Below are 13,322 nucleotides of genomic sequence, written 5' to 3'. Positions count from 1 at the left end.
GTAAGTGGCTGTGTCCAATTGGCTGTGTTCAGCAGAAAAAGCAAATCAATGCGAGCGTTCGGTGATTTTTCAATATGATTGGTTCTTGTTTTTAGATCTTCGTTGAAGTCTAAGTGTAAAAACCAATCATAATAAAGAATCACTGAACGCTCACTGATCTGCTTTCTCTGCTGAACGCAGCCATTGTAAGTGTCGGTCTACAATAAATATTTAATCTTTAAGTCGTAAGAAATTGACCAATCATAGTCGATTATTCTTTTCATATTCGATTATAATTGGTCAATTTCTTACTTCTTAAAGCTTAAATCACCTATTGTGGACCGACACTAACATAGGCATCGGGACGCTCCCTGTCTACGATGCTAGAAATCGGTCCGAGATCTCGGATGGAAAGAGAATTGACCAATCGCATTGGTTAATTGGTCGAATTATTCAAACGCAATTGGTCAAGAAAGAAGTCAATAGTTTCTTGCGATGTCTTATACGAGTACTTCGACTTTGTTGTGCTTTGTTGTGCTTCATGACGACGAGAGAGAGAGAGCGTTTTTTCGTGTGATTTCTTGTGATACTACAAAATATTTCTGTGGTACAACGAAAATGTTAAACAAGCGCGATGAAAAATTAGTAGAGACTTATAATTTCTACGAGAGCGATTATTTAACTTGCTATTATTGATTTGTTAATTTTGTTATCCAACTATTATCGAAATTAATTTATGCACAACGTAACTGTCCGACGAGATTTAATCTTGAGTTATGTAAATGTAGCTTTGATATGTCGATTGTAGCGAGAAAGAAAAATGTACGCTGAGGTGTTAAATGAACTTTTGCCATTACAACTCCAGCAGGATTTAAGAAGAAACCTGATTGCACTGTTGTCGAAATATCTCGTTTCGAGAACGTGATAAGTCTTGCGCCTCGTTTATACCTTCTCGAGCGGCAAAATCATGGCTGTGTCGGTAAACGAGATTTGCGAGAACACGAAGCTCGCGCGTGAAATGGCATTGATGGGGAATTATGACACGTCCGGTGTCTATTATCAAGGAGTCGTGCAACAGATACATAGGTTACTTGCGACAATAGCGGACGCGACTCGCAAGGCCAAGTGGCAAGTGGTACAGCACCAGATCGTCGAGGAATTTGAGAAAGTGAAAGCCACATCTAATACGCTACAGCTTTTTAAAGTAGATGCGCATAGCGAGAGACTACTCGGTAATACAATTAAGATAACATATTTGAGATGAAGACGATCTAACAAGTCTGTAAATTTTAGGAACATCCTGTTTGTCATCACTTGAGGAATCAACGAGAGATTCTGCCTTTTGGTCTTACAACAATTCAGATTCCTCTTGGAATCAGATGCCACCTAGGGATCCAGATGTCTGGCTTCCTTTAACTCCAGCAGAACAAAAGTATATAAATTTGTAATGTTTTATGATTTATTAATTTATATTTATGATTATGGGGCAAATGTATTTGTTAAGCTCTTTCTCTTTTCTGATGGTAGTATTCTTTTTTTTTTAATAATTGTTACTTTTTTTATCATTTAATCTAATTATAGTTACTTTTCTTTTATATCTTATATGTACTTTTCAGAAATTCCAGACAACAAAAGGTTCAACAGAAGCAGCAGAATCGAACAAATACTAAGAAATCTCTTGCCATAGCTAAAAAACCAGATAGTAAAGCTCTTAGCAAAAAGGATGATAAAAAAACTGTAAAAAAAGATGATGCAAGCAAGGTTTCTTGATTTACCGATTATCTATAATAAATTGCAAATATTAATATAAGTTGCAGAATCTGATATGTATCTGATAATTTCAGGACAAATCAGAAACAGAAAAGGATGTTGAATTAGAAGAACGTAAATTTGAACCATCTGCTAATGATAAAGATCTTGTAGAAATATTAGGTAATGCTATTAGTTATTGTATTATTATTATTATTATTCAAAAACATTTCAATGAAGAAGATTTAAAAATAAATTCATATTTAAAATTTAAAAATAAGTTCATATTAATATTGTAGAAAGAGATATTGTTCAAAAAAATCCAAATATCCATTGGGACGACATAGCGGATTTACATGAAGCAAAGCGATTGTTGGAGGAAGCAGTTGTTCTTCCAATGTGGATGCCTGATTTCTTCAAAGTATATATACATATATATATTTTTTTTAATCTTGATCATGTAATGAAATTTTATTATATTTTATGTTCACATATATGTTTTATTTTCAGGGAATCAGACGACCTTGGAAAGGAGTACTAATGGTTGGACCACCCGGCACAGGTAAGACTATGCTCGCAAAGGCTGTTGCAACAGAATGTGGCACAACATTCTTCAATGTTTCGTCCTCTACATTGACGTCGAAATATAGGGGCGAATCAGAGAAACTCGTTCGATTACTATTTGAAATGGTAAAACAATCAAAACATTACATAATGTACATATTAAAAGACTAAAAAAAAGGAAAGAGAATTTTTGTTAGATGAAAAAAACGTAATATTTTATTCACAGTATTGATTATGTTCTGTTATTTGTAGGCCAGATTTTATGCGCCCAGCACAATATTCATCGACGAAATTGATTCGCTATGCTCTAGAAGAGGATCTGAATCCGAACACGAAGCTTCACGTCGCGTAAAATCCGAGCTTCTTGTCCAAATGGATGGAATAAGTTCAAATAGGTAAAACACTGTACAATATTCATATTGTATTGGTAACATTTATTTTATTGATAACATGTGTAAATACTAAATATTTCTGTTTTATATAGTGAGGATCCAAGCAAAGTGGTAATGGTATTAGCAGCAACAAATTTCCCATGGGATATCGACGAAGCTTTAAGAAGACGCTTAGAAAAACGTATTTACATTCCACTACCAAATCGTAAGTCTCTCACTAAATTTCACTGGCCACTTCAATAAATGAAATATAGTTTTTATAAAATATGTTTTACTACATTTATTGCAGATGAAGGCAGAGAGGCATTATTAAAGATAAACCTTCGTGAAGTTAAAGTAGATTCGTCTGTAAATTTAACTGATATTGCAAGGAAACTCGAGGGTTATTCTGGCGCGGATATTACAAATGTTTGCAGGTGAGTAGAGATTGTTACATAGTAGCTTATATATAAATTTTCCAATTTATTTTACTTGGACGTCTGTTATTTAGGGACGCTTCCATGATGTTAATGCGAAAGAAAATCGCGGGTTTGAGGCCAGACCAGATCAGACAATTGCCGAAAGAAGAGTTGGATTTGCCTGTATCTGCCGCAGATTTCGATGAAGCTGTTGAAAGATGTAACAAAAGCGTTTCTCAAGAGGACTTGGAAAAATATGAGAAATGGATGAGCGAATTCGGTTCCTCTTGATATCATTCTGCCAAGAAATAATATAACTTGTTAACATATTCATTCCCCCTGACCACATTTAATGTTACAATATCATTCTATTTAACATATACAAAAAACTGGGAACTTCTTAATCTTTTGCAATTCTTAAATGACTATGATTCTCTATACTCTAAGACTTAAAAATCAAATTGGAAAATAAGACTGCACGATAGGAATAATATGAGATCAAAGTTGGGTAATATTTTTAATTTGAATTGTAATACTAAAGACTTAACTGGCAGTAACAAAGTAGTCATAAGTGAGAATTCTTAGTCAATAATATATTTAAGTATAAATTAAATTTAAGTGTAAATCTATACATAATACATTCGAAATAATATTTAGAAATATTGGTATTTCACATTTTTTATGTACATTCACAGAGTATAATGTATACTCTCAACTCTTTTTTGGAGCACAACCTTCTTTTCGTAAATTTCTCGTTTCCTCGTCTATATTTTTCGAATCTTTTGGTGCTTTGTAATTGGTAACATGATCCACTCGTATTACTCTTCCTAAGATCTAGCAAAAAAGAAACACTTTTGATAGAATATTTCAAGCAATTATAATTTGTAGAGGAATAAATCTTTTTCATACATTTGTAGAAATAATGCAAATAATATCTATTGTTATAAAAAAAAAAATGATTGAAATTTATTATCTGCTAAAATTATCACTATTCTAAATTTATTTGATGTTAACAAAACTGTCATATCCCATAAAAATACCTTGATGCCATTGAAATTGTCAACTGCCAATATAGTGCTCCTTTGATCTTCGTAACATAAGAAGCCATAGCCCTTTTGCTTCCCCGTATCCTTGTCTCTGATTAAATTTATGTTAACAACTTCTCCATATCTGTAATGAATAATATTTATATTGAAAATACATTGATAATATGATAATATGATTTTATATCTGTTTTTTTTTTATAGTTGAACTATACTTATATTTAAAACAAAATATAGACATATTTGAAGCTTAGAGAGAACAAAATTTTTAATGCCGAGCAATAAAGAACAAATTATCTAAATTAAATATAAACTTTAACTTACTGAGAAAAGATAGCAATAACATCGCCTTCCGTCAAGTCATATGGCAAGCCACCAATGAAAATCCAAGCACTATCTTTGTACTGATCATGCCATGATGTTTTGTTTCTACCTTGCAATTCTTGCTCATTGAGCTTCCTTATATTTTTGACATTTCTGAAAATATAATTTGCTCATAATCATATCTTTTAATTTGCAAAGTAAAAATTTTTAATCAAGTCAATTTTTAAATGTAACATATAAGAAATATATAATCAGATTATTAATGTAATCGAATATATTTTTATTCACATTTCTAGCCTATTTTTTCTTAACCAGTACATAAAGTAAAAAGGATTCGTACGTTAAAGGATTCATCACAGTCGTCGAAAATCACAAATATGTAAATAAATCATAAATTTCAATCAAGAAAGATATCTTAGGACGCTTAAAAATATTTCGAAGACTGAATATTAAAAATCGCAACGGAACTACGTTCCACCGCGTTTCACCCACGTCGTGTTTATGATTTTTTATTTTCTCTCTTTCTGGAAGCACTAGCTTTAAGGCGGTATTCTCAATTCTCTGACAAATCTATCGGAGATGCTGATTGGCTAGGATAAAAATCTCGATTCAGCTACATGAGTCCTATCTAATTTCTTATTAGCTTGATCTATCCCATGCCACTTATGTTTTCTTCTGCTCCTCTTCTGTCAGCCGCCTTTTTCGTTTCTACGATAACGATTTAAGTCGACGAGCGTGAGTGATTTGCTGAGCGTCAACCGTTGTAGTTACGGGAACGCGAAAGATGCCGTCCAATATCGACGGCGATTAAAGCGTGATAGATCAAGTTTGTTTCTCGAATGAAACTTGAATGTACAGATTAGGTTAAGTGATAGTTGATAGTACAGAGTACGCGGTTCCTCGCTGTCAAACGTGAAGGACGGATCCTTCCTAAGGCCGGCGTTTCCCTCAATCGTTATGTATTCGACGAAGACGCCAACTTTACGGATCGACGAGGCCGATCTCAAGTGCAGGAACGGTTGCGGATTTTATGGCAATGCGGAATGGGAAGGCTATTGCAGCAAGTGCCATCGGGAGCATCTGCAGAAACGACGGGCTCAGGCCGAGCGCGGGTCCCATGCGCAAACCTTGGACGCGTAAGATCTGCTTATTTATGTTTTCTTGTCTCTGTATAAACATAACATTTTTTTTTTTTTACTTCTTTATATATAGAGACAATGCTAATCGTTCAACGAGTGCTGGGACTCACAAGGGCTACGAGGAGAAAAAGATACAGCAAGAGAAAAAGTACAAATTGTTGAATATTTCGTTCAGGAAACCTGTTGCGAAAGGTAAGTCTTGCATTATATTTTGTAAATAACTGTATGTTACAGCATAAATGATTGCAATATGTTTATCGCTTTTGTTCTTTTATATATCTCAAGTTCAGGGATATCAGGAATTATATCATGAGCTACTAAAGGATAATCCAGATCTCGAAAAAGTCAAGGTGGAAAATCGAGATTTATTGTTGTACATAGCTAAGACGCCAGTGGAGAAAGATGTAAGAAAGTGCATACATTCGTTTGTGATAGACATACTACAGAACAAGGATGTGAAGAGGATAGAAGAACTGTCAGAAATAACGCAGAACTTCTATCATATATTCGGGAAACGTCTGGAAAACAGCACTAAATATGCAGGTTTTTTATTTATATACATATTTACTTGTCTTTACATATATACATATACATATTCACTTTATCTATATACTATATATATATTTACTTTATCTTGAAAAAGAATTTGGATTTATCCATCTCACTATTACAGACATATCTTCAGATATCAAAGAGAAACTGTTAGATTATGTCGAAAGGTATGCAATGACTTTGTTGTATAGAATTCTTTTTTGCCCTCCATTCACGACAGACGAAGAAAAAGACTTGGCTATACAGAAAAGGTTTGTATCAAAATTTTGGAACAGCTAAACTTTATATTTAATAGAGAATATTAGCAGTAATACTTTCTTTATAGGATACGGCAATTAAATTGGGTGAGTGGCAAGAATTTGGAATGTAGGATTCACGAAACAAGTTCGGAAGTTAGAGAACTCGTCTATACATCTATTACAGGTTTGTCATATTATTAATTTCATGAAATTATAGTATAATTGTTCACAGCTTTACAATTTGATTATATACATCGTATATACATTGTATATATTGTATAATGTAGAATACAAATTTATTTTAGATCTTTTAAATATGGATTCTGCTAAAGCACCTCAAGAAAAATTGGCATGTGTTATTCATTGCTGTAGAAATATATTCCTCTTGTTGCAACAATCCGTCGATGGACCAGCATCCGCCGATGAATTTCTTCCAGCGCTCATATTTATCGTTTTAAAGGCTAATCCGGCACGACTCAAGAGCAATATAAATTTTATTACGAGGTTTTGCAACGCTAGCAGATTAATGACCGGGGAAGGAGGATATTACTTTACAAATCTGGTACAGTTTTCTAAATATAAATGTTTTATTCGCTGATTCCTTTTTCTCGGGAAGCAAGACTCTGTTACTATTATTTTAAATAATTATTCGTTGCAGTGTTGCGCGGTATCATTTATCGAAAACTTAACGGCAGAATCTTTGAATATGGCTGAGAAGGACTTTAATGCATACATGTCAGGAGAATGCGTTCCAGCTAATACGTGGGAGTCAGCTCTTATGATATGTGAAGTAATATCTACAATATATCTTTGTAAAATTCGAGAAAATTGATTATTTGTGGATATAATCTACGATGTTTAATTTTTATAGAGTTTACATTTCATGTGTGAAGATATAACTTTGTTGGATGACTTGCAAGCTAAAAATACCGATATCATCAAGCAAGCAGAAGAATTGAAAAATAAAATGATGGATTTTAAAGAAAAAATAAGAGATGACGTGAGTAAAGTGATTGAACGGACGCCGCTGTTAATATCTCACAGTCAGAGAGTGCCTACCAATTTAGATAGTGAGGATATTGAAAGTTACCAATTACCACCACCAATTATTCCACAGGTAAGAATGATTAAATGCAATTCTTATTTTTGAATTATATCCCACGATATATTTTCTCCAACAGATATATCCACACTCTGTCGATAATATGAATGGCGGTGTAATGACGGATTTGTCGAGTGATTTAATGAGAACATCATTAGTGGAAGATTCCGTGACACCGTCGCCAACGTTCGATTTTCCATCCTTCATTGGCGACGATAGTCTGGAAGTTAGCAAAGGCGAGGATGAGACTAGTCTTATCAGCTTGGACACTCAATCCGATCTTGCATCTGGCGAAACGCAATTCTTTAAAAAACACATGACGGACAGTTTATTAGACGAATGTCCTACACCCGACACGAATCTGCCACCCGTTTTAAAACCGATTAATTCGGAAGATTATCATGGCTTCACGGTTCAAGGATCAAATATACCGACAATCCCATGCAACACAGGCGATTCATCCATAACTCCGGCTGACTTGAATTCGGATAATTATTCCGGTTACTATCAGAATATGTAGTATTAGTTATAAAAACGTTATCCAGGTATTATTTATGCTGAATGCGTTTAATAAATTTTGATTGCGGTAGGATTTAGCTGAGAGGAGTTTTTAATAATAATCTTTTATCGCAGTTTTATTAATTTGCCTGTATTTATAAAGAGCCCATCACAGATATGTAAAAGCACAGAAAAAGGTAATGTTGTAGTGATGTATAGGAGCCTTTTCTTATGTCAGAATGAACGAATATGATACGTGATATTACAATTAAGTTGCTGTGATAAAATCGTTTACTTGTATCCGAATTTGATTTAATATCTATGTGATAAAAATAGTAAAAACAGCAGACAACAGATTGCATAAAAGTTATAATTACAAATATGTTTTATTAATTATTAAATGTTTTCCCTAATGTTATTTTAAACATATTTCTATGTGAGAATTTACACCCTGAATTTTAGTTATATCGATCTCTTCACATATTGGATTATTTCGTAAATCTAGTCTTTTCAAATTTTTATGTCGTTTTATTAGGTTGGCTATCTCCTCCGTGCTTACTAACTTGTTATTTTTCAAAGAGAGTTCTTCGAGATTGTGTAGAGTAGGAAAACGTTTCAATGATGTTAAGCCATTGTTGGACAGTGATAATTTTGTGCATCGTTGTAATGTGATAAGCTGATGTAAGGAATTTTCTAACTGATTTGCGCTAAAGTCTACATCCTTGAAAAAGCTAAAATAGTAATTATTGTGTACTTTCGTTAAATCTAAACCTGATAAATCAATTTTTGTTTGTATCTCTAAATTATCTTCTTCCTTCCATGTTTCGAGTAATTTATATTCTGTTAAGAGTTTGCTTCCTAAAATTACAAGTAGCATTGATAACATGTGTATAATGAATAAACAAAAAGTTAATTGATAGAATTATTAAAATCAAAAAAAGAAATTTTAATATAAAAAAAAAAGATTACTTACGCAAATCTTTGTAGTAATTCCTGCGAAGACTATCGACTTTCAATAGTGCTGTCAGATTATTTAATATATCAATATAAAATTTCTTGAAATCGATCTTTTTCATCAGTAATATACCAGTTAATAAGGCCCACTTATTATTTGGTTCCATTTCAGAAAGTTTATTGTAACTTTTTAATTGTTCGTTCAATTGTTTATCGTTGCTATTTTGTTTGTGCAAAATCGATTTATCTTTGTAAATCCATGTACCTTCCATCTCCGAATACGAAAGCTGATACATTGTTTCTTGCAGTTTTACAGAAACTTCTTTGGTATGCTCTAAATCTTCCAAAGGACTAGCAAACTCTGCTATATGTAACTTGGCAAATTTCTCATTTGGATATGATTGCCATTGTATATCAAGAGTTTTGCCATTCACGTATAATGAGAAAGAAATTGGTTTAATCAGTATATTGTTGTCGATAACAATAACAGCGGAATCTTTTCCAATTTGAGCACGCCACAATCTACAAGTTGTTATACACTTATCTAAAAGCCATCTTTGATAGAACCATGCGCTAGTATCATTGGGATCGGTAAACGTTGCATTCATGACTAGATCCAGCTCTGAAAAATATCGTTTGTTACTTCGGAAGATGTAAAATATTGAGTGGTACGAAATAATTTACAAAAACCTTACCTTCCCTATACTTTTCATCTATAATTGGTATCTCTTCGTACATAGTGCCAAACATTTTGGTTAATATTCGACTTCTGTAGTGCCAGGACGAATAATTTGAAAAGTTATTCAATATTTTTGTGGTGGAGAACTCAAACTCCTCCTCATTAGAAATCCCAGCTTTTTGTACAACAAACTCTCTGTAATCCCAGCAGTGAACTATAGTAAAAAAAATGTAATTTCAAGTATGTCAACTAGTCAAAAGAGCTATACTGCTATAAAATATATATTTTTGTGCATATGAAAAATATGACATACTAACAATTTCTCTCATCTATGTTTAGGCATTTTGCGCACAGAGACAATTCTTTCTTCCAATCCGGTTCAGACATCCGTTCCATTACCCAACATCTTTGATGCCACACACTGTATGATTTAGGATTTTCCCTGAGACACTGCTCTGTCAAATTCATTTCATTTTCAAGCAATTGCTTATAGTCTTCCTCACTCCTGCAATTTTATTAAATTAATCTGTTAACATTTACTTCACTAACCAAATATCTCTATTAAAGTCATTACCATTTGTTATTTTCGAAAACTTCGCGACGGATATTCCACAATGTATAGATGTCCGAGTTGCTCAGTAGTATACGCTTGGTAACTAATAACAACTCATCATCCCATATCTTATCCTTTCTCTAAAATGTAAATAATGTAATATAAAAATCTCATATATAACAGGTACAATATAGTGTTGTATAGTGATTGTATAGTGAAATTCAAACCTTTTGAAACACTATAGCGATATCAGCTTTGTATTGGGCAACCTTAGCCGCCCTTTCCTTCTTCTTTATTGCTTCCTGTTCCGCTGTCGTACGCACCTTCACTCGACCATGCTGAAAGTAAATATATATATATATATATATATACACACACATATACATATATACATATATATACATATACATATAATTATATATATATATATATATATATATATATATATATATATATACACACACACACACACACACATAATTATTTATTTTTCAAACACACACACACACACACACACATTAATTAAAATATGTAAAAAAATATAATTAAAAATAGTCGCTCTTTACCATTGCGAATATTCTTTTTATTGCCGGTGAGTCACAAACACTTGGCAAGTTTGCTCCGATCTGTTGAGATGACGAGTGCAAGTCATTAGATTCTGAATTTTGTAGATCAGCAACCGATCGCAACTTCCACGACTACCATCACTATTCACAGGTGCACATGCAATATAAGTTAGAATTTTAAATAAATTCAAGATATTTTGATTTAATAATTCCCACAAAATGAAGTATCTATAAGTTCTGAAATATCTATAAAAATTTCCTTTCCTTTCAATTTCTAAAAAAAAGAAAAAGATGGTGCAGAAAGTTGAGAAAATGCAAGTGCTTTGCAGTGCGGATGCGGGCTTTATGTCCACGATACTTAAAATCAATTTGAGATCTCGGATGAAAAAAAATTAACCAATACATTGATTATTTCGGCCAATTGGGCAATTCTTTCTCCGCCCGAAATCTCGAATTTATTTTTAGCACGGTGGACGCAAAAGCTTTAGATTTGCACGTGACATCGATCAGCTGTTGAAACCTATCCTTGTCGTTCATTCAAGATGGCGTCCTCCACAGTGGCGGCCGCCACAGTACGAGCTGTAAAAGGAAGGAAAATTTTTCCGACTCGCGCTGCACTCACCTTGGTTAGCGTATGATTAATTAGCTGCATACAATTATCTTTCACACATTTCTTTTTTTTTGCATGAATAATCATTTATCCAATTTATTCCATATCCAATGTATTTCACATTGCGACGTATATGAAGATAAGCTCGAAAAATGATGCAAAATACATTCGAATTTGCTTAACAATTCATCGCAAATGCGATCGCAACGTGTTTTAGTTTTCATTGCGTAATTGCCCCTGTCATGCTTATTATTTCGCACCATCATGACACAATGGATTATAACCTTATCATTTTCAAGAATACATTTTCATGTAAATACTGATGAGGAAATATTTTTATGCTTCAGACACCCAACGCTGTCAAAAAGATCAAGGAGATTTTGAAGGATAAGAGCGAATATGTAAGTGCATATGTAATGCCTGAATTATATAACGGTAATTGAGAAATACATAATTCTATAATTAGAACATGTAAAAATTAATGAGAAGAATTTTTTAAGCGAAAATATTTATTAAAATTTAATATATATAAAAATTAATGGTTTGCTTGATTATAGGTTGGTCTTAAGGTCGGAGTACGGCAACGTGGATGTAACGGTTTGAGTTATACTCTAGACTATGCAAAAGAAAAATCCAAGCTTGATGAGGAAGTAGTTCAAGATGGTGTTCGTATATTCATCGATAGAAAGGCGCAGCTATCTCTTCTTGGAACAGAAATGGATTATACTGAGAACAAATTAAGTTCTGAATTTATATTCAATAATCCGAATGTTAAAGGGACATGTGGATGTGGAGAAAGTTTTTCACTTTAGTAAAATTTAATGTAACATTATTATAGTCCTATCATCATAGTTTATGTAATATGTAATTATATCGAGTTAGTTAAATTTAGGCTCTTCAAAATGCCTTGTGATATTTGAGAGCACACTTCTATCTTTTCTTATAGCGGAAGAACTGAATCTATGATGCAAAATGTATGTAACAATCGTCACAACTTAGCTAATCATTTTCCATAAATTTTGTATATATCTTATCTATATCACTACATGTGTATTTTATCATATATATTAATAACATATGTTTTTTGTTTATTATAAGATAATGATATAGATAATGATATTATAAGATAATCTGATTAAATTTTTTATTTTGTCTTTTTTCCTTTAAAGATTTCTACTTTTATATATTTTATATAGACTTTAGAATTTATTTCAAAAAATTTCTTAATTAACCAAAAACATGGATAAGCCAGAAACACGGATATCTAATATAAATCAACATTTAATATAAAAAAAGAAATATTTAATCTAGAGAAATATAATACAAGAAATATAAAATTTATAATATAAAAAGAGAGAGGTGAAATGAAAATAACGAAAGTGAAAAGTGCATTTTTCGTTTTGCGAATTTTCTTCAATTTTTTTTTTAATAAAAATTATGGCTGATTTTTAAAGATACTCATGTGAAGTGAGTAAAAATGAAAACATTTTTCTGATAATACAACATCCAACGTATCTTTATTACAAATGTGTCAGTAGTTTCATGATATTTCTGAGAATATTTAAATTCGCTCAGTTTGTCCGACCATCCTTTGATTTTTTTCCAGGATGATGCGTATGATTCGTCGATTTTTATGCAAGTTGTCTCATGTCAACATAATTGAAATTCTTATCTCTCTCGAAATAACATTGATTTTTCGTATACCGTATATATTGATATATCGCCACAGAAGGTTGTCTAAAATTTGGGTTACTTGCTTATTTATTTAAATCCTTGAATATATTTCTGATTAAATTAATTCATGTCGTATCAAAAGTATTTCTGTCGCAAGAGAACTACGCGTATAAATCGCCGAAAAATCGTCTACTCCGAAATACAGATGAGTTGTCGCGTAGGGGTACGAGAGCGATTTTTAATATTTATGAAAAGCGCGATATGCTAATCCATGAGCGAGACGCGGGTCGGTGTCTCAGGTAGAAAG

The 13,322-nt window shown here is 32.5% G+C and overlaps 5 protein-coding genes across 6 annotated transcripts; 3 read left to right on the top strand and 2 right to left on the bottom strand.

Moving 5' to 3' along the window:
• Window positions 1–406: 406 nt before the first annotated feature.
• Window positions 407–3,742, top strand: Kat60 (katanin p60). The gene is made up of 10 exons (XM_011646197.3): window positions 407–1,211; window positions 1,273–1,411; window positions 1,596–1,740; window positions 1,824–1,911; window positions 2,028–2,149; window positions 2,239–2,418; window positions 2,545–2,687; window positions 2,777–2,889; window positions 2,974–3,100; window positions 3,175–3,742. Exons 1-10 carry the CDS (start codon window positions 947–949, stop codon window positions 3,371–3,373), a joined length of 1,521 nt encoding a protein of 506 aa, XP_011644499.1. The 5' UTR covers window positions 407–946; the 3' UTR covers window positions 3,374–3,742.
• LOC105431769 (RNA-binding motif protein, X-linked 2) lies at window positions 3,655–4,967 on the bottom strand. The gene is made up of 4 exons (XM_011646196.2): window positions 4,790–4,967; window positions 4,450–4,602; window positions 4,123–4,252; window positions 3,655–3,916 (listed from the first exon to the last, which is right to left on the bottom strand). Exons 1-4 carry the CDS (start codon window positions 4,801–4,803, stop codon window positions 3,794–3,796), a joined length of 420 nt encoding a protein of 139 aa, XP_011644498.1. The 5' UTR covers window positions 4,804–4,967; the 3' UTR covers window positions 3,655–3,793.
• Window positions 4,968–5,099: 132 nt separating this feature from the next.
• Rabex-5 (Rabaptin-5-associated exchange factor for Rab5) lies at window positions 5,100–8,359 on the top strand. 2 transcript variants are annotated; one of them, XM_011646194.3, is made up of 9 exons: window positions 5,100–5,585; window positions 5,662–5,780; window positions 5,874–6,131; window positions 6,361–6,391; window positions 6,466–6,563; window positions 6,685–6,941; window positions 7,038–7,169; window positions 7,251–7,496; window positions 7,561–8,359. In XM_011646194.3, the coding sequence occupies exons 1-9, from the start codon at window positions 5,407–5,409 to the stop codon at window positions 7,999–8,001; spliced, it is 1,761 nt and encodes a 586-aa protein (XP_011644496.2). In that variant the 5' UTR covers window positions 5,100–5,406; the 3' UTR covers window positions 8,002–8,359. The 2 variants fall into 2 exon arrangements, with proteins under 2 accessions (XP_011644496.2, XP_011644495.2); XM_011646193.3 differs by having other exon boundaries at window positions 5,101–5,585; window positions 6,262–6,391.
• RabGGTa (Rab geranylgeranyltransferase subunit alpha) lies at window positions 8,104–10,872 on the bottom strand. Its single transcript, XM_089075275.1, has 7 exons — window positions 10,732–10,872; window positions 10,393–10,503; window positions 10,187–10,305; window positions 9,930–10,117; window positions 9,629–9,826; window positions 8,953–9,555; window positions 8,104–8,837 (listed from the first exon to the last, which is right to left on the bottom strand). The coding sequence occupies exons 1-7, from the start codon at window positions 10,732–10,734 to the stop codon at window positions 8,395–8,397; spliced, it is 1,665 nt and encodes a 554-aa protein (XP_088931401.1). The 5' UTR covers window positions 10,735–10,872; the 3' UTR covers window positions 8,104–8,394.
• MagR (Iron-sulfur cluster assembly 1 homolog MagR) lies at window positions 10,746–12,481 on the top strand. Its single transcript, XM_011646191.2, has 4 exons — window positions 10,746–10,882; window positions 11,274–11,357; window positions 11,689–11,742; window positions 11,899–12,481. The coding sequence occupies exons 2-4, from the start codon at window positions 11,274–11,276 to the stop codon at window positions 12,151–12,153; spliced, it is 393 nt and encodes a 130-aa protein (XP_011644493.2). The 5' UTR covers window positions 10,746–10,882; the 3' UTR covers window positions 12,154–12,481.
• The last annotated feature ends 841 nt before the right edge of the window (window positions 12,482–13,322 follow it).

Source organism: Pogonomyrmex barbatus, unplaced genomic scaffold (genome assembly GCF_055798465.1).
Source record: "Pogonomyrmex barbatus isolate J1 unplaced genomic scaffold, ASM5579846v1 scaffold18, whole genome shotgun sequence".
Taxonomy (NCBI): Eukaryota; Metazoa; Arthropoda; class Insecta; order Hymenoptera; family Formicidae; genus Pogonomyrmex; species Pogonomyrmex barbatus.
This window is presented reverse-complemented; position numbering and strand designations above follow the sequence as displayed.

Coding starts and splice junctions, on each gene's coding strand:
- Kat60 (XM_011646197.3), top strand. CDS start 947: ATGGCTGTGTCGGTAAACGAGATTTGCGAGAACACGAAGCTCGCGCGT. Junction 2,419..2,544: donor TTCGATTACTATTTGAAATG/GTAAAACAATCA, acceptor TGTTATTTGTAG/GCCAGATTTTATGCGCCCAG. Junction 3,101..3,174: donor GATATTACAAATGTTTGCAG/GTGAGTAGAGAT, acceptor TCTGTTATTTAG/GGACGCTTCCATGATGTTAA.
- LOC105431769 (XM_011646196.2), bottom strand. Junction 4,253..4,449: donor GTTATTGCTATCTTTTCTCA/GTAAGTTAAAGT, acceptor TATTCATTACAG/ATATGGAGAAGTTGTTAACA. Junction 3,917..4,122: donor ACAATTTCAATGGCATCAAG/GTATTTTTATGG, acceptor CTTTTTTGCTAG/ATCTTAGGAAGAGTAATACG.
- Rabex-5 (XM_011646193.3), top strand. CDS start 5,407: ATGTATTCGACGAAGACGCCAACTTTACGGATCGACGAGGCCGATCTC. Junction 5,781..5,873: donor CAGGAAACCTGTTGCGAAAG/GTAAGTCTTGCA, acceptor ATATATCTCAAG/TTCAGGGATATCAGGAATTA. Junction 7,497..7,560: donor CACCACCAATTATTCCACAG/GTAAGAATGATT, acceptor TTTCTCCAACAG/ATATATCCACACTCTGTCGA.
- RabGGTa (XM_089075275.1), bottom strand. Junction 10,118..10,186: donor GTTTTCGAAAATAACAAATG/GTAATGACTTTA, acceptor ATAAAATTGCAG/GAGTGAGGAAGACTATAAGC. Junction 9,827..9,929: donor AAACATAGATGAGAGAAATT/GTTAGTATGTCA, acceptor TTTTTACTATAG/TTCACTGCTGGGATTACAGA.
- MagR (XM_011646191.2), top strand. CDS start 11,274: ATGGCGTCCTCCACAGTGGCGGCCGCCACAGTACGAGCTGTAAAAGGA. Junction 11,358..11,688: donor CTCGCGCTGCACTCACCTTG/GTTAGCGTATGA, acceptor TTTATGCTTCAG/ACACCCAACGCTGTCAAAAA. Junction 11,743..11,898: donor TGAAGGATAAGAGCGAATAT/GTAAGTGCATAT, acceptor GCTTGATTATAG/GTTGGTCTTAAGGTCGGAGT.